The sequence below is a fragment of the Cyclopterus lumpus genome, chromosome 1, assembly GCF_009769545.1.
Source record: "Cyclopterus lumpus isolate fCycLum1 chromosome 1, fCycLum1.pri, whole genome shotgun sequence".
NCBI classification, from domain to species: domain Eukaryota; kingdom Metazoa; phylum Chordata; class Actinopteri; order Perciformes; family Cyclopteridae; genus Cyclopterus; species Cyclopterus lumpus.
Genome location: NC_046966.1, coordinates 7,252,745 through 7,276,159, shown reverse-complemented (window position 1 = coordinate 7,276,159; position 23,415 = coordinate 7,252,745). Strand labels below are relative to the sequence as shown.

The following is a 23,415-nucleotide window of genomic DNA, read 5'->3' as shown; positions in this document are numbered from 1 at the left end:
ACTATTTACTAATTAAAGTGACGGATGTTGGTGCATTAATCGATCTCAAATCTTAGTGTTATATGCAGAACCATTTTCGTAAATCGCGACTTGGGGGTTTAATTCCATGTTAAATAAAGAGATTTCCTTCATCCCACAGCCAACAGAGTGGATTTACTACAATAGACCCCCACCCCACCCCACACACACCACCCCCACTTCCCGGGCTTCCTCTCCCTCCGCCTGTCTCACCGGGGTGTGTGTGTCCGCGTCTTTCTTGTTATCGCCTCTTATCGGAGAGTCGCTGTCCAAACTCAACTTCTCCACCGAGACCTCCCTGAAAAAAGAATTCACACAGACGCAAACAAACAGACCAACACGGCGATGCACACCGACAACAATGACAGGGACAAACACAAGAGGGTAGTTAGACGAGGGGTCAAAGGAAGCATCGCATGCTTTGTCCTTTGCCAGGAAACAGAAGGAAAAAAAAGGTTAGAGGAACGCTGCTGCGTTTGATAGCAAAGTCTGACTGATGGCCATCAAACGTAGGTGTGTGTGTGTGTGTGTGTCTCACCCGGCGTTGAGCGTTAGGCTGTGTGCGTTGGGACTGTAGGTTCCTGAGTTGTTGACAGTGGGAATGGCGTTTCGAAGCAGCCTCACCCACGTCCCGATGTCCACGTTCATCTGACGAGCTCGAAGGAATGCCTTGCCTGGAAACACGCAAACAAACACAGTAAAGTCAGTGATGCATGTCTGGCGGGGAGAGTTTCAGGCGAACTGTATCGATAGCTTGGATGACTATTTTCTTTATTTTCCCTGACTGAACATTTAATCATCAGTCTCTGAGCGTGACATGAACATCTTTTGGACTATTATCTCTGTACATTGAACATATTCTCTATATATTTTTCATACTTTGAACTTTTGCACATTCACTGGTCAAAAGATACATTATTAAAAAAATGTATTCCATATTTATATTTATTAATACGTTTTTATTCCTTGTATGTGAAAACCTATTTGGCAATCAGATTCAATGAAACTGATTTTTCTTCCTTGTTGTTCCTTGTTTTTTGTTTTTCCAGATACTAGAAATCTTAAAAGGTAAAATGGTATAATTCCCAAGGGAATTCATAATAGTCAGGAATACTCTCATGAAATTATAAAATAGACCTTTACATCAGTGTCCAGGTTTTGGATTAATTGTTTCTCTCCTGCATGATGTTTTTAATATCTCTGCTCTACATCTCGTTTCAGCGAAGGACTTCCTATCGATGTTTCTGCGAGTGCTTCATAAATAAAGTTGCCTTCATCATGAAGAAACAAGACGATTCCTTCACCACTAGATGGTGCTGTGGTCTAAAAGAAAATAGTGCCCCAAGTAACAAAAGAGTTTCCTTTTGATTATGTTACAACTGCTGTTTGTTCATTTCAAAAAGACATCTATGTGAACTGAACAAAGATAGCAGTGTAAAAGGAAAACAATTCAGTGTTTCCTCACCTTGTTGCTTAGAAAAGACCTTCTTCTGCCTCTGGAGACGAGGAGCTCTTTCAATGACAGGGTTGAAGAAGGTCACCTAGACAACACACACACACACACACACACACACACACACACACACACACACACACACACACACACACAAAACATGGAAACATTTTATTTTCAGACATCACACACACACCTTTCAAGTATATCAAAGCAGTGTTTCTCAGCACAGGTGCATGTGACAGCTGTGTGTGTGTATGTGTATGTGTGTGCAGGTGTAGATGGCCATATTTTAATATCTTTGTGTCTATTTATAGCACGTGTATAGAAGGGTGTCATGTATACAAAGACCACCTTTATGTCTCGCTCTCCTTGCTCCCATTTCTTTGTTCCCGTTTTTGTCAAGGTGAGAATGTGTGTGTGCGTGTGTCTGTGTGTACCTCGGCCAGCAGCAGGCCCTGAGGCTCCAGCTCCAGCTGAACTGTGTGTTTCTGGTTGTCCAGGAACTCCTCCAGCTTCAGGTACTTCAGAGCACACAATGAGCGGTAGTCCTTCCAGTAGACTGCAATCTCCATCTCCCTCGACTGAAACATACACAAACGGCAGTTTTACTAAATGAATGATTAAATGCACTCAATGCGTTTGTGTGTGTATGTGTGTACTGACCCTTTCCAGCTCCACAGTGAAGGTCTGATCCCAAACCTGCTCTCCCACAGTCCTCCAGGGTGTCTGGCCCACCACACTGTTATCCAGCTTCAGCACAGCACTCACCTCAGCTGCGCACGCACGCACGCACACACACACACACACACACACACGTCATATTCACATTCCGAACCTGGCACTGTAGCCCTGAGCACTAAAAAAACCTCATAGCTACCATATGCTCACGCTGCAAAAATACTATTTAAGTATTGATTAATGATCGTCATTAATTTCCTTGGGGAAAGTGCAGGACAACAAGCTGGCTGTGTTTGCTCAGGGTGTTGAAGCAATTTGCTGATGCGCCATTGCGTGCGAGTACCTAACCTCCCCAACCTAAAGTGACCTTGACAGTAATTTAATATAGATCTGCTACATTATGCTGACAGTTTGTTTTACATTATTTGTGAGGAGAAAAAAACAACACACAGGCAGTGATGCATCCACTTACACGAGAGCTCGTCTGCCTTGCTGGGTGTCTTCCCGCTGACCGAGCCGCTCCGGCCGTAGAGTCCTTTGCTGCCTCTCATGAAGGACCGGGTGTCTCCGGGGCTGTAGCAGGGCAGCATTACAGCTGTGCCTTTATTGCGACCTGGGACCACCTCCAACAACCCCACGCAGCCCAGCACCTGCACCTGCAAGGTTCCTGGAGACAGAGGGAGACCATTCAGGCACAACCGACAAAAGGCCAAAAAGGGAAAATAGAGGCCACATAAATACATTTGTGTAAATTCTAAACTGAAAAGTACTTTTTCCCCCCATACTTTTTGCCACATGAATGCATCGGCCTTAGTTTAGGTAACTGACTGTCCTTGGCAACTCTTCTACTGTTCAGACCTCAAATGCTAAATGTTCCTTTGCACTGTATCGATCCTTTGAGGTTAAAATGAGCTGTGCTCACAGTTTACTGGATGTGTTGTCAATACCAAACAAGTGAGATTTCCTGCTAATTCAGAGTAAATAAACCAGTATCACTGTGTGGTATTACCCATATGATATTATATTACAACTAGAACATTTACACAGCAATCCTGACTTTGAAACTAAGTAAAAGTGGACCAATTAAGTTCTCTTTTGTTGTTGAAAAAGGTCATTTAAAATGTTCTCTTCAGTTAGAGCGAAAACCTCGTTGTCCCACCTGATTTAGTTTAACATGGGCAGCGTGGTAGCATGTTTACGCTCGACATCGTCTTGCACGGTTTGGGTTTCGTGGTAATTACCAGTGAGTGGTGAGGGCTTGTTGAGCGTGCTGTACTGGTTATGGTGGTATGGGGCGCCATGGCGAGCGCTGAAGACCGGGGAGGAGGCCTGGACTAGCTCCTCTCTGATGATACTGGCCTTGGGGTGGTCCTCGGGCAGCTCCGCCAGACGATGGTCCAGAGAGTCCCTCAGCAGGTCCAGGCGCTGAGACGCCTCGCTCAGACGAGACTGCGCCTACACGGCACAGAACGGCATTTAACACGCTATGTGGCGTTATGTAAACTATTACCTCGCCATCCCATCTCACAGCACGCACACAAAAAAAACAAAAAAATGTGTGTATGTGTTATGGGGTTTCAAAAACCTTTCCAACACCAGCCCAGATACAAGGTACATTTATGTATGATTGTTTTGAGTCGGTAGGCCACGTATGATTTTGCAACTGCAGATGTTATAGATAAGAAAAGGTGCAGTTTAGTTAAATATCTCAAGTGAGAGGAAATTTGAATAATGTTACATTGCTTTTAGTATCTTCTGTCTATGTTGGACCCTTGAAGAGAAACCTTACAATGTGTTCCAACACAGAAAGGTACAGTGCTGGCGAATGAAAGAAGGGTTTGCAAAGTGTGTGGGTGTGTGTGTGTGTGTGTGTGTGTGTGTGTGTGTGTCCAGTCTAACCTCAGAGAGGGCTTTCTTGTCCTGGACCTTGCTGGCCCCCAGGAGCCTCAGCACATTTTTGGCCCCGTCAGCAACCGCATGCTCTACTCTGTAGTGATGCCTCAGCTCTTCAATACGCAGCTCCATCCCACAGACGTCCTGGTTACCTGCATTGTTGGGACGGACATATCTCATTAATAAGTAGAGGATTTTAGACCATGCAGCTGAGGCTGTAATGCCGCGAGACACGCGCATTAACCCACCTACAACTTTTATTCTATAGTTCATATGGTGCAGGTGCTCGATGAGGCAACAGACTTTTGTTTTGGCAGCAGCGTGTCACAGGGAACTCTCCATGGCATACTAAGTTAGTTTAATGCCGTAATTTACACAAGTCAGACAAAGAAAACATCAGCAGTGACCGGCGGGAGCTTCCCCAGTAAACAACATTAACTTCCAACCTCTCTTTTCAAATGGCTTTGTCATTCCCACCTCTAAAAGCAGACAGAGCAGCAATACAAATAAAAACTTTCATTTCATTCTTCATGTTTCCTATTTTCTGAGATTCTTAAAATTACTTTTACACAACAACAGCTTGTTGTCCAGGATGAAATATCTTAAATATTTCCTGTTGTTGCCACAAGTTATAGCTACCTCTAATTAGTTTGAAATGAAAAGAGAACAATATAATTATAATATAATTTAATAAAATATATAACACAATATTATAACATTAGTATTGTTGTGAAGAAGCAATCTATGATCATGATGTGACAAAGTTAGTAGAAAAAACTTCCAATGGTTTAATAAATAAAGACCTGCTTACAAGCTTTAAGAGGAGAAACATTACAAATGGAAGCATGCCAAATGCCACTGATAAAAACACTGATAATTGGGTATTTCAAAGACGTGGTAACAGCAGCCCGATCAGAGCCAAAAAATAAGGTGCAACGCTATCGGTCAAAAAGAGGAAAAAACATACTTAAGCTCCCTCACTTGGAAGAACAGACATTGGGGTCATCCTCGGAGTGACACAGCACAATTAGAGCGAAGTGGTTGGATTAATGGCACAGCGGCGGAACTTCACAGTGGGCGACAAACACAATGGAGCACACAGAAATGAGAGGAGTCGAGAGATAAGGAGGACAATAGGATCACTAGCATTCAAAAATACGCGTGCATTTGACTTTGTAATGCCAGGTAAGTGAAGAGAAAGGTCCAAAGGACACAGGAGTGATTTCTTTTTTTAATGACTTAGAAGTTGCTCAAAGCGCTGCATGCGACAGGAGGAGAAAGAGGGGGAGAGATGGATATGGATGCTTTCATCTCCTAATACGGTGTTCTGCCTGGAGCCCAGACCCTGCTAGATGACCCCTCCACCGGGTGTGGTGCCTGGAGACTGTCTGTCTCTCACACACACACACACACACACACACACACGCACACGCACACGCACACACGCTGTGTGAGTGTGTATGATTTAAAGGAGAAAGAGAGAACGAACCAGACACTATGTGTGAGACCGGCACTAAAGTAGTAAATTTATATGTTGAAGTTCGTCCCGGGAGTTATATTTTGGTTACAACGAAGGGAAATAAAATATCTGCAGAGAAAGTGTAGAGAGGCACAGTACTCTACAGTACACTGTATTTGCAGATAATAGGTGAAGGTTTTGTAAAAACCAAACTTAATTAAAAAACTCGTCCTCAGATTTAGCATTGCACTGAAGTTTACAATCCACGCCGCTGCAGCAGAAAAGGTTGTTCCATCTTTGCCAAAACCAGGCACCTACATCACCCACAATGCACCCCATCCACAGATTCAGGTGTGTCTTGGTCAAACTTGTAGTCTTCAGACCTAACCGACACCAACTCAAGTGACCTCTTTCTCATTAGCAATCAGCTGCCTGCGTCTGTCACGAGCAGAAACGAGTATATGGCCCCGAAGGGAATACACAATCCTTAAAATCTATATTTTTCTTCTACCCCCTCCCCTCTGCTTTCTCCCCCCCCCCCCCGCTGCATTTTACCAAACCATCCACCTCTGATGACGGTAATCAACCGGCCCATTTTCCCAGCAAAAGTGCCATAATGGTCCACAGCGGTCGCCGCACTACGGAAACGCATCCACCTGCACAGAAAGGGCATCGAACGCTCCGCCACGGCACACAATGAGAGTGTGCGACAGACGGAAGAGACAGTAAACAGGAACAAAGCATTTGTTCTTGCGCACCTTGAAGCGCACCTGCCCGGGCACCGGTTGTGCTCACAATAATACTGTACTGGGAGTGTGTACTGGGAGTGTGTGAGCGGGTGTTTGTCTGTGGAAGAGACTTTTCATCTGCCGGCCCTTTGGTTGGATTTTTTCTTTTGAATTGAGTCAGTGTGTGAATTTGATTGATTGTGGTAATGCGCCAGGTGGGCCATTTCACAGGCTTTGTATAACTCACTCCCATATCACATACACACGCACACACGTTTTATCAGTCCTAACCGTCCTCTTCATCTTCTTCCCCACAAAACTGAGGCGGGGAGTAAACACTGAGCCGGCTCTTTTATTGATCCGGTTATGCTACTGTGCGTCTGCTGTCTGGAGCTGCTGCTCACGGCCGAGAGAAAGACAGGCAGAAGACAAGAGGGCTAAAAGGCGTCCCGTCAGAGCCAGATGATCACCGTCATAAACCACACGATAAACGCAGACGGCGTTAGTTTTGATCACTTTCCTTTGACGGGTGAAACAAAAAACCTTCTGGCGAGGAATAATTACTGCATGTTGGACAACTTCAGTACCACGTATTGTTTTTGTTGCTCCATGGTTTAATGACTAGTATGCAGTACGGTAGGATTTTGACAGGTTTACCTCAGCTTTCACAGTGCAACCAAATATTGAACAATAGATCAATTGAAAATGTCATCGCCTCCTAAATGTACCCGCTCCGAGGCTTATTGGAATATGGATGGCTGTCAAATGTGTGTTTAACATAACTACATTGTAACCTGTATACGCTCATTTAGCCCGCCGATCAGACTCACCCTGTGTGTCGTCATTGTGCTCGGTGGCCTGCACAGCCTTGCGGATTTGCATGCGGATGATGTCAATTTTGGTCTTACTGTCCTGCTGCATCTGCTGGGCCGTCTGCAGCATCTTCTTATCCTGATTGAAGGACACAAGACCAGGAGCCAATCACATGGCGGCAAGCAGGGAGGTAAATATCATAAAACTAAACAACAGAGAGGAATCCCTAATCCTCTGTGGATTGATTTGTCATAAAAATGAATTGGCTGTAAAATCAGTTTTTTACAGCAGTGAAACAGAAAGGGAAGTGGGGGTATGACAGCAAGGCCAAATGCCAAGGTGAAACAAATGCTGCATAGAAGAGGGGGAGGGTATCTTTTGAAGGAATCAAGGGGTGAGGTGTGTGCAGGAGGGGAGGGGTTTCGTGTGTCCCAGGGTCCTATGCATTTAGAGATCATCCGAGTCAGCAGATTGTTAAAGGTTGTGGATCAGAAAGACGCACACACAAACACACACACACACACACACACACACACACACACAAACACACGGTCCGTTATCAGCAAGCTGGTTACAATATTGTGTGTCTGCGTTAACCCACTTCTACTGTTGTCAATGGTGTCTGTCGTCCAGTACATAGATTGTTGAGCTGCGTTCAGGTGTGTGAATGTGTGCATATGGATTTTGCCCGTGCCCTGTACCTTGGTGGATCCATTAGCGTAGATGGGGATCATGTTTTCAACTCCCTGCTTGACTTTGAGCTCGATTTTGAGCTGTCTCTCCAGGGCAGCAATGCGTTGCTTGTGGGCTGACGTACGACTCTCCGCCCCGGGAGACTGAGGACACTCATCTGTGTGCGTGTGGGGGAGGGGGGGGGGGAAGGATGGGGGCAAGGAAAAATGTTATAATTCTTTTTTTATATATTATTTTTAAAGCAACAAGATGAGGGTTCACACAGTGCGCTCTATTCAAAATACTCTCTGGGGGATGTCAAGCAATATGCTGCTCCCTAATGGGAAACTTTCTTGGTGATATCAGAGACAAAAGCAACCAAATGACGAGGTGGATTTGACAGTTTTTCACACGCATACCTTTATTCTCCTCTCCTCCCTTCACCACAATGTGAGCGTCCAGTTCTTGCAGCTGAGCATGCAGGTTGTCCAGCTTGCGGTTCGAAGAACGCAACTGGCTTTCCACCTGCAGGGATGTGCAAATACCGCAAAACATAAACATGATCAACACACGCAACAGGAGGCGGGAGAGCAGACTTTTGACCTTGAACCAGCTCCATTTGTCCTTCAATATTGTACACTATTTACACCAAAAGATCTGCTAAATTATCATGGTGTTGTTCAAATGTTTTCTATTTTGATGTTGACATTCTGGCCCTGTTTATGCCTGTTATGGACGTGCTTCATGGGTGATCCGATCACAAGTGGAGAGCACTTCAATGGGTCTCCAAAATGCGTCTTCAGTGACCACTCGCAATCGGATCTCACTTCCCCACGTACATAATTTACGGCGGGAGACGGCAATGCACTTCTCGTGCCAAGTCTGCCAGATATTAAAAAGAAGAAGAAGAAATCAAAATAGCACAGACTGGGTCTATTCCTTGGTGTGTTCCAGGCAATTGTTTGACGCACTCGTAATATATCTCTATGGGCTTTTCAAAGAATTTCAGATGTCGGAGACAAAGGCAGCTTTGAAAAACCAACTGGAGATGAAAAGTAGGAGGAACAAAAGATAACTGCGGCTTTGACCCAACAGAGGTTGAATGAACACACTATCGTACTTTTCTGCTTCAAAGAATCATCCCTCCTTTAATACCTGCAATTGCATGCAACGCATCACATTCTAGCAACAGGCGGTGCTGGTGCAGCTGTACTAGGAACTGGTATGTGAATGACTCACCAGCCGCTGTTCCAGTCATTAAACGGGTTTCCTGCAGTCGCACCGATGTAAAATTCAATGACTTTAAAAATCAGAGTGCCTCTATGATCATGTTATTCCTGCCTTGTTGCTGATGTTTTGTCAATGAAAGATGCATTCTCATAAAAAGTATTCTTGTAGTGTCCTTGAGTCAAATCCTTGACTTTCTCTTTGCTCTTTCAGGTCATCTGTTATCAGTTAAGACATATGACTGGTATAACAAGCAAAAGAAAGCTGGAGATCTTTGGTATCTAACCTCCGTTCGAAGGCTTTGGGAGGATCTGAGGGTAACTGTGGCTAACCTGCTGTGCGTTCCTCTTGTCAGTCGTCGCCCTTCGCAGGTTCTCGGCTCCCTCCTTGATTTTCAGCTCCCTGCGAATCTCTCTGCGGATCTTTTCGCGATGCTCGTCAAGAAGCTGCTGCACGCTGGAATCGGAGAAGTCTGAGTTCTGGTCTAGGTCGAGCTGCTCCAGAACCGACAGCCCACCTGGGTCACTCTGGACAGGTGAACGGGGAGGGAGAGCGGGAAGGGTAAAACAAGGATAAAGAAGTTATGCAATGTGGTTATGAGCCAAACTAAAATCTTTACAATACAAGGCTTACTGAACAACATAGCGTGGTCAGAGGAGGTGTTGTGAGAGGGATATAGACAAGACGAGGAAGAGATGGTGAGCAGGATAAGGTGGTAATGGGAGGAAAGAGATAGAGAGGATAGTGATGGGTGGTGGGAGGGGAAAAGGGCAAAGTTGGGTAGAAATGAAAATGCTAGAATAGGAAGCAGGAGGATCGACAAAAATCTTGTTCAGCCAGTGTTTACAATATTACAAAACAAACCTCCAAACGGCTTTAAATTAGAGCTTTAAGGTTCAGGAATACCATTAGAAATGTAATTTTCAATATAGTTGGCCTGACAAAAAAACGAGACTATACAGAAACATCAAAGTGCATTACAAATCTTTCCTACGACCTGTGCCGTCCATTGTCTTTTCTCATGAACCCCTCCTTCTTTACTAGGTGAGAAATCACATGAATATTTCAACCTAAATAATAATTTTAAAAAATTTAAAAACACACACACTTGGTACGAGTAAACAACTGGCCTCTACAAGTTGCTACTCACTTTGTGAAAACCCTTCTCAACAAGCCAGACACACGATCAGGAGCGGCAGGAGAGACCACGTTAATCACAACTAATCACAGCCCACTATTACAGGAACACACAAATCAAACAACCAAGACAACTGCACTTCACCTCTGAGCCGTCCTCATCCTCCTCGTCGCCATGCCAACACATAGTTCACTCAGGTATGACCCCAAATAAAACGCTACGGAGGAACATAAATCTTTGGTACGCTCCTGAGCTCGGCCAAACAGCTAATGCCACACCGAGAGCAAAATGGGTTTTGGGGGCGGAAAGAAAAAAAAACGATAAAAAGAGATAAAGAGAGGGAGAATTAAGTGAGTGAGTAGGGGGAACGCCTCCGAAGGAGGATATCCGTCCCAACACCAAGCGGCTCAGGCCTTTCCTGTTTCCTCTGTGATTTTGTTGCCGTCAGTGGAGAGCGAGTCGCAGACAGAACGGGGGACAGAAACTCTCAAATATCAAGGACACATCCTGAACCATTCCTGGATCTACGGCTGGAAGCTTCTACCATGTACCAAGTCTTTGCACACCGAATAATCAGTTCTGGCTTGAAGTGACATTGGTCTCACTTGGTTCAACAATATAATCTAGAGATTGGAAACAAGGGAAGGATGCGTTTTCCAAGTATTGGATCAAAGCCAGAGTAAGATTGGGACGCATTTCTGCTGCCTGCTTGACGTCTTGTTTCCCTTTGTGCTCCACATCTACAAACCACCGTGGTGATTCCCCTTCCCCTATACAAAGACTAAGGGATACCGTCACAGCCTCATTTGAACACAGTGGTGGTTGGAGTTAGCCCCCTAAAAGCTGGCCTCCAATTTTATCCTCAAAGTGGAAACCGAGCATACGGTTTAAGCCACCTCTACACAGCATTTAGCATCTTACACACTTACACACACTTTGCCAAATTAGACTTTTGAGGAGTTTATTAGCTCTGAGATTAATACAGATTTGGGCGGTGTACTCCAGTCTGCTGGTTAGCTCAACAGTAGCTTTCAATTTAGCTAAAAGGCAAATAAAAGTGCAGTGCACATTTCCTCTCTGGAGGAGATGATTGGAAGCGTTGCGTAGCCAGCTTGGCGAGACAGACGCATCGGTCATCTTTGGGCAGACATTTCTGACCTAATTAATGTCCTTGCTTAGCGACGACTAACTGCAACACATTAACGAGGAAGGGAGAGAGACTTAATCTTAAGAGTTACACGACAAAGGCTTTGTTCCCCTATATGCACATTCAATCAAAAATGACATACTTAGGAGCCAGCCATAGATTTGTCTTCCCAGGGTATTTCAGCTTTAGAGCTACGAATATAAACATATATTACAATGGTGCTTAGGATCTTGCACTGGCCCCGACCAGATCTCTGAACCAACCAGCCACATTGTTAGAATGTGGTCCAAAGAAATTAAGAGATGTTGACACAAGCAATCTTTTGGCGTCCAGAGGACATGACACAGGTGATGAAACAGTTTTGGAATGATGATGAAAGATTTCACCACGTTTCTTCACAGTTTCAACCGTCATCTAATACAAAAATTGCACACGGTGAAGGGTTTTTAACTAAGACCATCTTAGTAGCCATACAGTATATTTATTTATTCCCATGTGTCACACAATCGAGAGAGAGAGAGAGAGAGAGAGAGAGAGAGAGAGAGAGAGAGAGAGAGAGAGAGAGAGAGAGAGAGAGAGAGAGAGAGAGATGAAATTGCAGGCAGGCAGAGGTTAACAGCTAGCACTGTGCCACAGCTACACATGAATACAGACAGTTGATAAGAGATAATGTCGAAGGGCAAAAACAATAGCAGTTATCTGGCAGCTTGTCCGATGGCTGCCCAAACATGGATGTATCATAAAAAGTGAATAACAGTATCAAAAATGTCTTTCATTCACGTCAATGAAAATTGCTCTTCCAGCACATAAGCCCTATTTTTTTCCCCCTGGTTTGCCTCCACATTCTACAAAGTGATTGATGACATCATGCATATAGACATTATTTTTCTAGAAAAATATCAAACCTAAATTTATAATATACAGACACATAATTGACCTTGTTCTGGACGTGTCCTGTACACAGTTTTACAGACGCTTCTTTTATAAGGGCCGCCAACTGCATGGAGAAAATGCTTTTTGGGTCACAGTAATGTGAGTGGCCACTGGCTCTCTGTCCAGCTCTCTTCATACATCCAGTGGGGTAGAAGATGAAGGAATGGTCAGTGACATCACCAGAGCTGACCAAAGATAGGGCGCCATCAATGACAGGCCTTTCATGACAGACCCCTAATCATTTCCACACAAAGGCTTTATTAGGGGTGGGATTGCAAAATGTTTTTTTTAATCTTGCCTTTACAGTTTCACCACTGACAGCTTTTGAGCTTTGGGGAAATGGTCCAGGTCAGTGGAAAAGATTACAGTGTTTTCTTGTCACAGGAGAGGAATTTGAGTGGACAAAGAGTGGCCCAATTATGTCTGTAATTTTGAGGCCATTATGTTGTTTGTCTGTCTTTCCACAAAAAACTGACTCATGCCTCTCGACTCCTCAGTAGATCTGTGTGAGCCCAGATAAGAAAAGAAAGGTGACACCGACTGGAGACGGGGAGTTTTACTTCCTGTAATCTGAAAAGATAGAGTGAGCCGCCCAGACCCACGCAGTTTACTGACTATAAGCAAGTACTAATACTCTAAGTACATTAGAGCTTTACAACTTAATATAGATTAATTACTAACTGTGGTGAAAGCTACAATGATGACATAATACATTTCATTTAAGGGCTGATTTGCCAAACTCTGGCAGACTGAATAAATAAATACAATGCGTCACCATATGCTTTTTTCATTTCATTTATATAATCTGGTATAAAATAAACCTGACATGAAACATCAACTCCTCTCCGTCTCCACCTGCACCTCCATGTGTGTGCGCACACATGTGATCCACACTGAGGAGGAACCCTGATGAAATGTTTGTTTACACTTACAGCAGCGGTCACATTGAGAGGAGCTGCTGTTTCCTAAAAGAGGAGAGGAGTGTTTTGACGCAACTGTGGATTGTTGTGTTTTTCTGCTGCGCGACAGTGAATGTGTGTCATGTGGTGAACCGGTTGTGTAACTGGACTGGAGAGATGTTTTTCTGCACCGCTTATACCCTCTCATCCACATCACCCTGATGACTTTAGGCACAGATGCAAATTAACTCCTTACAGAGTAAGAATTCAGCCAAGTATTTACGAAGAAGATACGTACTTTACTATTCTCAGATATATACGGCACAACTGGGCTACTTTTCATGTGGTTGGGCAGGTAAAACTTATTTTGGGGGTGTTGGATTATTGGGGCTTTTTATATTTACCTTATACATGCTTCCTTTAGGCAATATTATCAGGAAACACTCAATACATGTTCATTGTTATGCAGATGATACTCAATTATATCTATCGATCAAAACAGAAGAGACCAACCAGCTCGCTGTCTTAAAGACATAAAAACATGGATGACCTGCAACTTCCTGATGTTAAACTCAGACAAAACTTAAGTTATTTTCCTCGGCCCTGAACACCTCAGAGATCAATTATCTGGTGAAGTGGTTTCGGTAGATGGCATTGCCCTGGCATCCAACACCACTGTAAAGAATCTCGGCGTGATCTTTGACCGGGACTTGTTCTTTAACTCCGACGTGAAGCAAATCTGAAGGACTACATTTTTTCACTTACGTAATATTTCAAAAATCAGGCACATCTCGTCTCAACACGATGCAGAAAAACTGGTTCACGCGTTTGTTACTTCCAGACTAGATTACTGCAACTCCTTATGATCAGGCTGCTCTAATAAGTCTCTTAAGTCCCTCTAGTTGATCCAGAATGCTGCAGCTCGTGTACTCACAAAAACTAAGAAAAGAGATCACATTACTCCTGTATTAGCTGCTCTGCTCTGGCTCCCTGTAAAATCAATTATCACATTTAAAATTGTAGTACCATATTGCCCCACTAGAGAGCTGCGCTCACTAAATGCAGGGCTACTCGTGGTTCATAGAGTCCTAAAAAGTAGGATGGGAGCCAGAGCCTTCAGTTATCAAGCTGTGTCTGGAGCGGGTCCTGGCTCCTGGCTCCTGGGCCCTGCCCCCTGCCTCCTTACCCCTGCAACCTGCCCCTGGCCTGGGCCTCCTTTCTCATTGGCCTGGGCCTCCTTTCTCATTGGCTCCGCCTCTTTCACGATGCCTCCTGACCCCGTGGCCCAGCTGATGCCGCTCCTCTCTACCTCCTTCTGTTTAGATGGATTGTGGAAATTTGGATCGTGGTCCATGCCTAGTACCCATTATTCATAATTTCTGTCATATTCATTGAATGTGTTGTAACTCTGTAACTCTGTTCATTCTGTACACATAACATCTATTGCTTCTGTCCATCCGAGGAGAGGGATCCTCCTCTGTTGCTCTCCTGAAGGTTTCTTCATTTTTTCCCCGTGAAAGGGTTTTTTGGAAGTTTTTCCTGATCCGATGTGAGGTCCTGGGACAGGGATGTTGTATGTGTATAGATTGTAAAGCCCTCTGAGGATAATTTGTAATTTGTGATATTGGGCTATACAAAATAAACTGAATTCAACCGTCTCCCGCCACTTCCAACACAACATGTGTTAAAGACGTGTTAACAGCAGCAGATGAAGACGGGAAGTGTTCTGACACACTTGTGCATGTAGCGGAGGAGATGCACACACAAAAGACGCATGACGCAATTTCAATGAACTGAGCTCAGCAAATAAATAAAAGAGAGCGAGGAAAGCCGATACAATAAGACTCGACGTCATCTTTCAGTTGTCGACCCTTTGTGTAACTTTACAAAGACGGGCGGCAGACAGTCAACGGCCATGACCGACTCATCCAAGGCTCATGACGGGCTAATTCAGTAGATGAAGGCGCCAAGCGAGGCTAATTCAATCAGACTGTGTGAGCAACGTAGGGGAGCCTTGGGCTGGACGGAGAGGGACAAGACAGAGCATGGGTAAAGTGCAATTTTGTGTGTGTGTGTGTTCGCATGTCCTCCACGGTGAGGACGACGCCTGAAGTTTTCCCACTGAGTGATAGTGACCACGCAGTAGCAAGATAGTGTCCACACAGGTCATTAAGGGGCATCTTCATGCAAGCGTGCATGACATGGACAAAAATACACTGATAAACGGACACCAAAAATAAATAAAAACGTTCCAGAAAAACATGAGGACATCTCTCTTGGGGAGTGAGGCCACACCGCTCAGCCCTTCTCTGACTGTTGTTATAGAGGGTGTGATCTGTGTACTCTCGCAGCTCCAGTACACTGACTCCAAAGTATCACTTTAATGTGGACAGTTGGATATGACACACGGGGAACATGCGATTGGACGCTTTGCTTCCACCATGAGAGAAGGAAGGACAGGCGAACTCTGGGAGGGCTCAAAGTCACAGACAACAATAGAGGAGGAAGAAGAGAAGGAAAAAAAACATTTTTACAGCGACAAATCATGACACTGAGACTGTTGGTGACGCCCTCTCTGTACACTACAAAGAGACAGCATGGACAGATGCCGCTTTACAGCTACCAATGAGGAGTCTTGATGAGGGGCAAGTTAGTCCCTGTTGTTCTGATGATCTTCCAAAAACGTTATCATGTTCACTCAAGTCATTCATATAATGTTGGTATTTTCAGACCAAATATATTATGATCGCAGTTGTCTGTACATGATTAGACCTACTTAAATTGACCTATAGGTTACTTCTCCCTTAATCTAGGCTACCTTAAAAGGTGCCAAGGACAGGTACTGACCAGTGATAAGGTTATTTCTGATAATGTTGAGGAAAAAGTAAAGTAAGCATGACATTTGTTCAGCATGGACAAAATTACTAAAACCCAAAAAGGCACACATCGTGCGTAAACAAGTAAAGATCACTAAAAATGCAAAATACTTGCATGTTGCATCATAACTACATTCATACTGGAGCAGTATCCCCCCCCCCCATAGGTTTGAGTAGGCAGAAGACCAACTACCAGGATCCTATTGAACCAGAGTCACTTACACGACCGTTTGGAAAAACATAGTGAGAATTAATTGCAAGAAGAAAAGAAAAAAACGCCCCCACTGTGCAAAGGCCTAAAGATGAGGCTTGAAAACAAATATAGAAATTTCCATTTGAATTCCATGTAAATATATGGTTTTAACCTCTTTTCCGTCAAAACTAGTGTGATGCATATTTCTCATCTTAAAACTCGTCCGGTGACATTACTCGAGGCAAATGACCAGACTTCACACAAAAGCCTTATTATTTTCCACATAAGCAGGAGCACTACCCATGACGTGGGTACAGACTGTGGAGTTCCCCTTTTACTTCAACCTATCATTAAGATATGCAAAAAACAGACAACATAGGATTGTTTGTCTGACTAAAGATACAGTGGTTTTCTTCCTGCCTGGCTGGACAGGCTGCAGCAACAAAGGCCATTTGACGCGGAGGAAAATATGCGCGCGCACCCGTGTCATGTTAACAAATGTACTGCAGTTGAGAACGTTGAAGCTATCTGGTTTCTCTCACAACACGCACACGCAGGCACGCACGGAGTGGCTCTACAGTAATTTGTACATCACGTCCTATCGATGTCTTCCACTGCCACATGGGCCACTTTGTTATTCTGCTGAAAAGAAATACCATTTCCTATTCTTGTCAAAGCGACTGACCGCATGGCAGAGAGGCGGGGAGAGGGAGCGAGGTTGAAATCAGACAGGAACAAAAGTGGACAAGGAGGAAGAGGGGAAATAAAAGAAACAAACCTGACATTCAACTGTTTTCTTCAAAAGGAAAGCTCGGTTTAACAGCTTCATTGTTGATACAGTTATACTCGTAGGCCACAATCATCAGCAATTGGACGGAGACAGTAGGAAATACTTTTGCCCCGGTCATGCTTGTGAAAAAGACGGAGAGAGAGAGAGCGAGAGAGACAAGAAAAGAGAAAACAGCGCGGGGACAGGAAGAGAGGGAGGAGAGAGACGGACGAGGCACAGCAGAGAGGGTTCACAGGGTTGAGGTGGACAAATAAGCAGAGAAAGAAAGCAGGGCGAGAGAAATGGGGCAAAGAACAGCAGCCGCAGAGACTACGACGTACAAACAACAGCGCCAGTCAAGTGTTCATCAAAATAGCTCATGAATGAGAGAAGTGGAGAGTGGAAAATTGATTCCTTTATACAGTCTTTTCTTCAGGTGCACTGAATGTAAAATATGTTACTATACTTTTCACATAAGCAACAGCATTAAGAAGAAATACAAATAAATAAACACCCTGTAGGGCTGCTTAATTTCCCCCCCAAAAAAATCCTCTTCATAGATTTCCACTTCTCTGAAACACTCCGCTGATATGTATGCAAATGTTTGAATGCAAATGTTTGAATGCAAATGTATGAATGCAAATGTATGCAACAACCATCTGGCCCCTACCAGAACAGCAAGATGACATTTTGGATGTGTAACTACTGATTCGTGTTCGCCTCCAGTCGTTCCTTTCTTTTGCCCTCCAGCTTACACCGTGACGTAACCAAGACGACTGCTTTACAAAAATCGAAGATGATTGACAGCCAGTGGCGGTACCGCACCAAGAAACGAAGCAATGCAGCAAAAGGAAGCAGGGAAGGTGGTACACAGGGGCACCTTTAATTGTCCAATTGTTTCAGCTGTACGTAAGAGAAGAAAACAGATTGGGACAAGAAAACCTGATCCCCCTCGCAAACACACCCACATCTACAAACACACCCATTAGAACGAGGGCAGCAAAAGGCAACGTTTGACCTCAACCACCTCCAATCTGCCGTGCATCAACCTCCCTGCATACTTGACTCCGTAACACAAAAGCAGACTACAACATGCAGAACAATTGGTTTTGGCAGAAAAAAAACCCACTGAATTCAAGAAAGACCTTGGCCTCTATAACCGGGAGCTGGATCTGTCATTGTTAATAGTATGATATTCACAAACTTGGCTCAACCTGGCAGCCATTGTTTTCACCACCTATTGGCCACTTCACCTCTTTGATTCAGGTCCGTATAAGCCTAACAGCTTGGCATATGTGGAGGAAACCCTGTTCTTTGAGCTGCATCCAACTCTTTGGTTACAGACAAACATGATTGAAACCAATTCATCTTAAACAAACAAATAAAAAAGAAGAGGCTGAAGTGCAACATGCACCGGCCGTGTCCACTCTTGTCATTTCACTCGACTCATGTTGAAGCTAGGAAACAGGACATTGGCTTAAACCCACAACAAGATGCTGTGTTTTATGTGCATCGCTCCAACTGGCCTAAAGGGGAGAAAACGGCTTTCTCTCAAAATCTCTTTCCTCCATCTCTCGACACGTCAGGAAGCTGTTGTTTTGTTATGCAAACCTTTAGCAGTTAGTGCTTAAAGCTCACCTGGATTATTGCTCACACGCTGCATCAAACACAAACAAAGCCGCCACAGAAATGCATCACACAGGAGGGGCAGCGTCCATATAAAGAGTCTGTTAAAAACACTTTTAAAAAAAAAATTAAAACGTCAGTCCCATATGACTCAATCATATCAATGCTTATATCAATCAGCACAAAGTTCAACGGTACAATATGTTTTATTTTAAAGCACATAAACAACTTCATATTAGTCACCATCAGGGCTTGTGGACGTTGTAAAGCCAGGTACACAAGAAGACATTAGTTTAACAAAGTCTCAGACAAACCCCAGAAACAGTCTTAGCGCGTGTCCATCTGCCCTCCTGTGTTTGTGACCCTCATCTGGGCCAACCATCATCATCATCAATCTTAATTTACCACCCCCCTCCAAATCGGCAGCACTTGCCGATGCCCCTATAAAGTTCCAGGGAAGTTCACAGGTGATACATGCAGATGAACGGTGCCCGGCCTCCGTTCCTGCCCCCAGCGCCGAGCTCCACACTCGATCAACTGCTGGCAAAACTGACGGCCGGATGCTCATCTGCATGTACTTATGTCAAAGTGAAACCGTTTTACAGAAGAGAAAAAGACAGGGATTTTGATGTAAAAAGTACCCTGACTGGGACACATGATTACAACTGGAGGAACGTATTTTTCATTTCACTAAAACCAGACCATGAACAATGCTAACTTCTCACTCGCCCTGGCCTTACCTATACAGCAAATATTGGATTACCAAAATAATTATGGCCAGATACGAGTGGGACACACAGGTCTCTGTGCTCTGTGGGAATACTATAAAACACCTGCATGCTTTCTAAATAACCTTACACATTTGAGAATCAAACTCAGTAGAAAAGGTTCACTTACTGGCTTTTACTTGAGCTTTCAAGTTTGTAAACAAGGTCAAGATATGCAAACATATATTAGGCATTTATTTGTTCATATCAGCAGACATCCCACGTAATATTGGCCAGAGTATTGACCCTTCTGTACTGAATAGAATCATTCACAGACACATTGTAAGAAACATTTTTTTAAATTAAAGGACAAATGCAAAACTGTTGCTTCGTTTTTCTTGATAAGAGAGCCATGAGCTCTGGGACCATGAAACCCAGGGAGCCTGACAATGTTTAGAGAAGAGGAGCGACGGTTGAAATCAATCATCTAGAGAGCTCAGTGGGCAGAGGTAGATGTTTAGATGACAAACATCCTCATGTGGGAATGTAAACACAGGGTGAAGTGGCTCCATATTCATAACCACTGAACCTTTCCTGGAATATAGAGAGAGAAAAAGGAGGCAAATGAGGAGGAACAAACCACTACTCTGCTGCTCTATTCTCCAGAGAACAAAACAGAGGCATTCATCTTTCTCAACAGCAGGCGAAGGACCCTCAGCTCTGCAGGACACCTGTCAATCACCATGCGCTCCAGACATGCTCAGTGAGCGGTCCAGACACCGATCAATCACTGTCCAACCCCCTGCCCCGCTGAGTCGGTGAGGAAAGCCCAACGCCCGTCAGTCATCCTCCGGCTAGTACACACAACAAGCTGCGGGGGAGCAGCGGGTAGAGAGAACACAGACGTAACCTTTCCAGTAATGGACTCATTGAAATGAATCCAGGTGGGAATGTAAACACACAAGTGGAACACTTGGCTTTAGGACACGGCTACATTTCTGAAAATCTGTTCATTGGGGAAGAGAAAGTGAGCCGGTTCTTAACATACACCTCTCTATGAACACCAGAACAGCACAAAAGAAAAAAATTCTAAACTTCTTTTATCTACCGGAGAAGTTGCCCCATAGTGGCCATTAGAAAAAGTGACAGTTTAAAAAGGCACTTCGGCATTGGCTTCACTTACCAGAACTGGAGAGTGACGCCTGGTTTAGGCTCATTTAATGTGTGGTAAATGACAGTGAATATGTTATATAAAATCGAGCAAAATGATTACAAATGTTTGATTGTTGGACAGGAACAAAAAAAGAAAACGACACAATGGCACCTTTTTTAAAAAAATTTTAATGTAAAAAACAGAAGTGTATTCATATCTTTAAACCAGGAAGCGAAACTACCAAAGTCTTTCCAGCAGCACGTCAGCCTCTATGCTTTGCTGATTATCACACTCTATATCTGCATGCTGCTCGGCTGTTTAGGGTTCTGTGGTTGAGAAACAAGTCAGTTCGATGAAGAAATGAAAACGAGAAACGTTAAGCATTAAAAAAAAAGGACATCATAAAGCAGCACAGGAGGACCGAGCTCTTTGGTGCCGTACGCGTTTCAGTGAAGAGCCTGAATGCACTCTGTATGTGTGTGTGTGTGATAAGAATACATGGATGCCTGTGTAATTGCTCTGACAGGTCTGGAGTATCTGCCCAGATGAACTTCATGGAAAGGCAGCCCTGCAGAGCTGTGCATACAACACTCTTGTCTCCTCTAACTCTAAAGTGAAGAGATAGAAATGGGTCTGCGCGAGCCGAGTCAGTTGGGGGCTTGTCGCTCCTCGAAGAAAAAGCATGAAAACAGAAGAAAAAAAAATAAAAGACGTGCGGCGTTCGCTGCGTGTGGGATCCGAGCGCATAGGTGGGATACAGACTTCCACCTGCAGTCAAAAACGATGTCCGCTTCTCGCCACTTCACGTGCACCAGAGAGGAAACGTGTTTGTGTGTGCGCATGTGTGGCTGAGTCTTACAAGGAAAACATCTGGAGGCATTCCTGAGACGCCCGAGTGGTGACAACAGCCAACTTGGCAGGAGAAACAAGCGGAGGGAGGGAAAGGTAAACGAAGAGCAGGGAGATACGTGGAGAGGCAGGAGAGCCATACAGTAACTGAGCTACAACTCCCTTCACTGTTTGTTCCACTTTAAAGACCGCACAGATGAGACTGAACCTATTTAAAAACAGGAGCGTTGTCAGGTGGACACCTCGTATCTTCACATGTGTTTTAGTAAGGGAGCCATGTTCTGCGGCTCATCTCAAGATTGTTAGTTTTGTCCCAACAACATTTACTATGACACATGAGAGAAATGCAGCGTCACATTTGAAAGGCTCGAAAAGGAGCCAATGGTAGTTTTGCCTGAAAAATAATGTAATTTTTATATCATAATTTAATATTATGTACATGTTATTTGTGTTCTAACACCCATTAAACTATTCAAACATTCTTGAATTAAAAATATACACAACTTTTAAGAATATGAATGAGTTAATGTCTCAAGCCAGTGAATTATTCGATTTATTAACTCAATTTTAGCACATAATTTTTATCAAGATAATATTGCATATCGTGATTATTTAGGTCAGGGTGACTTTACAGTAAAACGATCACTTAAGAACTCGTTGACGCTTCACTCGGTGCTCCTCCCACTACTGCCTCCCGGGGGGACATTTTGCTTGTCTAGTTTCACGGCACCTCAGTTCCCTCGCCGACTCCTTTTCATCTCTTTCTCTAAGAGCAGAGGGAGGGATGAGACCGCGGGGAAGAGGAGACAGACACCACCCTTCCCCAAGAGACAGACAAAGGCCAAGACAAGCATACGAATAAGAGACGAAAGGCACACACACACACACACAGAGACAGAGACACACAGAGACAGAGAGACACAGAGAGACACAGAGCGACAGAGACAGAGACGGAGAGGGAGAGGGAGAGACAGAGAGACAGAGACACACACAGCGACAGAGAGAGAGAGACACACACAGAGACAGAGACAGAGACGGAGAGAGAGAGACACACACAGAGACAGAGACGGAGACGGAGAGAGAGAGACAGACAGAGAGACACACAGAGACAGAGAGAGAGACAGAGACGGAGAGGGAGAGGGAGAGAGCGAGAGCGAGACAGCCAGTAAGTGATAGAGAAGCAGGTGGAGGCGAAAGGAGGGTGGTCGGTCCGCGGTGCCCGAGGCGGCTGATGGATAAAAGAGCATGCTGGGAGGCCAGACTCCCTGCCAAACACACAGACACACGAGGAGGAGGAGAGTGTGTTCACGGGTGGAGAAGAGTCCATTGAGAGCACATTTGGCAGAGTGCTGCTGCAGTAAACTAGTCAAACAAAAGGGCTGCATAATAAATCTAAAATGTATGATTAAAAAAAAGACTGTAGTTCTCGCCTCGAGCAGCCCCGATGTTTCTTTTTTTAACCATTTTTGGAGGACTTGAATGATGTCTTTACATTTTTTTTAAAGCACACTTATGGCTTGTGTCCCCAGACATTCGGTGTGTCAAGGGCAAAAGCAAGTCACCCTGTGGATGTGTGGGAAAGCAGGGGTGAGTTTCATAGCCAAGGAGAGACCAAGAGAGGGAGGAAGCCCTGAGAGAAGGGAGGAGGAGGAAGAGGAGGAAAAGAGGGAGGCCATCACATCACAGCAGTACACAAGAGGCATTTGTGTTGGACATTTTGCCTTGTGCAGTTTCACACATGTTATTAAGTGTTAGAACTAAAAAAGGAAATTGGGGAAGTAGAAATAATAGTACAAAGTGGCACAAAGGGCTTAAATCTAAGTTGGATGAATAAATAAATGAAAGTTAAAACGGCAACTGACATAACATCCTGTTGATTTGTGTAACTTGGCTGGCTGTTTGCTTTTCTCAAACAAAGTAGTTCAAATGGACCAAACATGATTTAATGCCACAGGATCGAACCACTTCCTGACAAACAGAGTGCAAATCACGTGACCTCAATGCTACATGAATATAGACCATATCTTTAAGTATTTTCACCGCCACCTGTAGGATCTGAACTGGTTGGCTTTACCGGTTTTACATTTTTTACATACCGGCTTTACATCAGAAGGTAGCTCCAACGCAAACTACTATACTGACAATGAGGTAAAGTAATTACTGTCTGACTGGTACACTATT

At 44.2% G+C, this 23,415-nt stretch overlaps 1 protein-coding gene across 2 annotated transcripts in view; it reads right to left on the bottom strand.

Moving 5' to 3' along the window:
- pkn1a (protein kinase N1a) overlaps positions 1 to 23,415 on the bottom strand; it is a 40,616-nt gene that overhangs the window by 6,651 nt on the left and 10,550 nt on the right. The window contains exons 1-13 of one of the 2 annotated variants that reach the window (XM_034545185.1): positions 10,227 to 10,345; positions 9,277 to 9,471; positions 8,137 to 8,242; positions 7,747 to 7,895; positions 7,063 to 7,183; positions 4,052 to 4,197; positions 3,394 to 3,607; positions 2,625 to 2,819; positions 2,138 to 2,247; positions 1,912 to 2,055; positions 1,484 to 1,559; positions 557 to 692; positions 232 to 316 (exon numbers count right to left, since the gene is read on the bottom strand). In XM_034545185.1, coding sequence (XP_034401076.1) covers positions 232 to 316; positions 557 to 692; positions 1,484 to 1,559; positions 1,912 to 2,055; positions 2,138 to 2,247; positions 2,625 to 2,819; positions 3,394 to 3,607; positions 4,052 to 4,197; positions 7,063 to 7,183; positions 7,747 to 7,895; positions 8,137 to 8,242; positions 9,277 to 9,471; positions 10,227 to 10,268 — 1,719 coding nt within the window. In that variant the 5' untranslated portion in view covers positions 10,269 to 10,345. Of the gene's footprint in view, positions 1 to 231; positions 317 to 556; positions 693 to 1,483; positions 1,560 to 1,911; positions 2,056 to 2,137; positions 2,248 to 2,624; positions 2,820 to 3,393; positions 3,608 to 4,051; positions 4,198 to 7,062; positions 7,184 to 7,746; positions 7,896 to 8,136; positions 8,243 to 9,276; positions 9,472 to 10,226; positions 10,346 to 23,415 lie in introns of those variants that run through there. The other variant, XM_034545193.1, reaches the window with a different exon arrangement.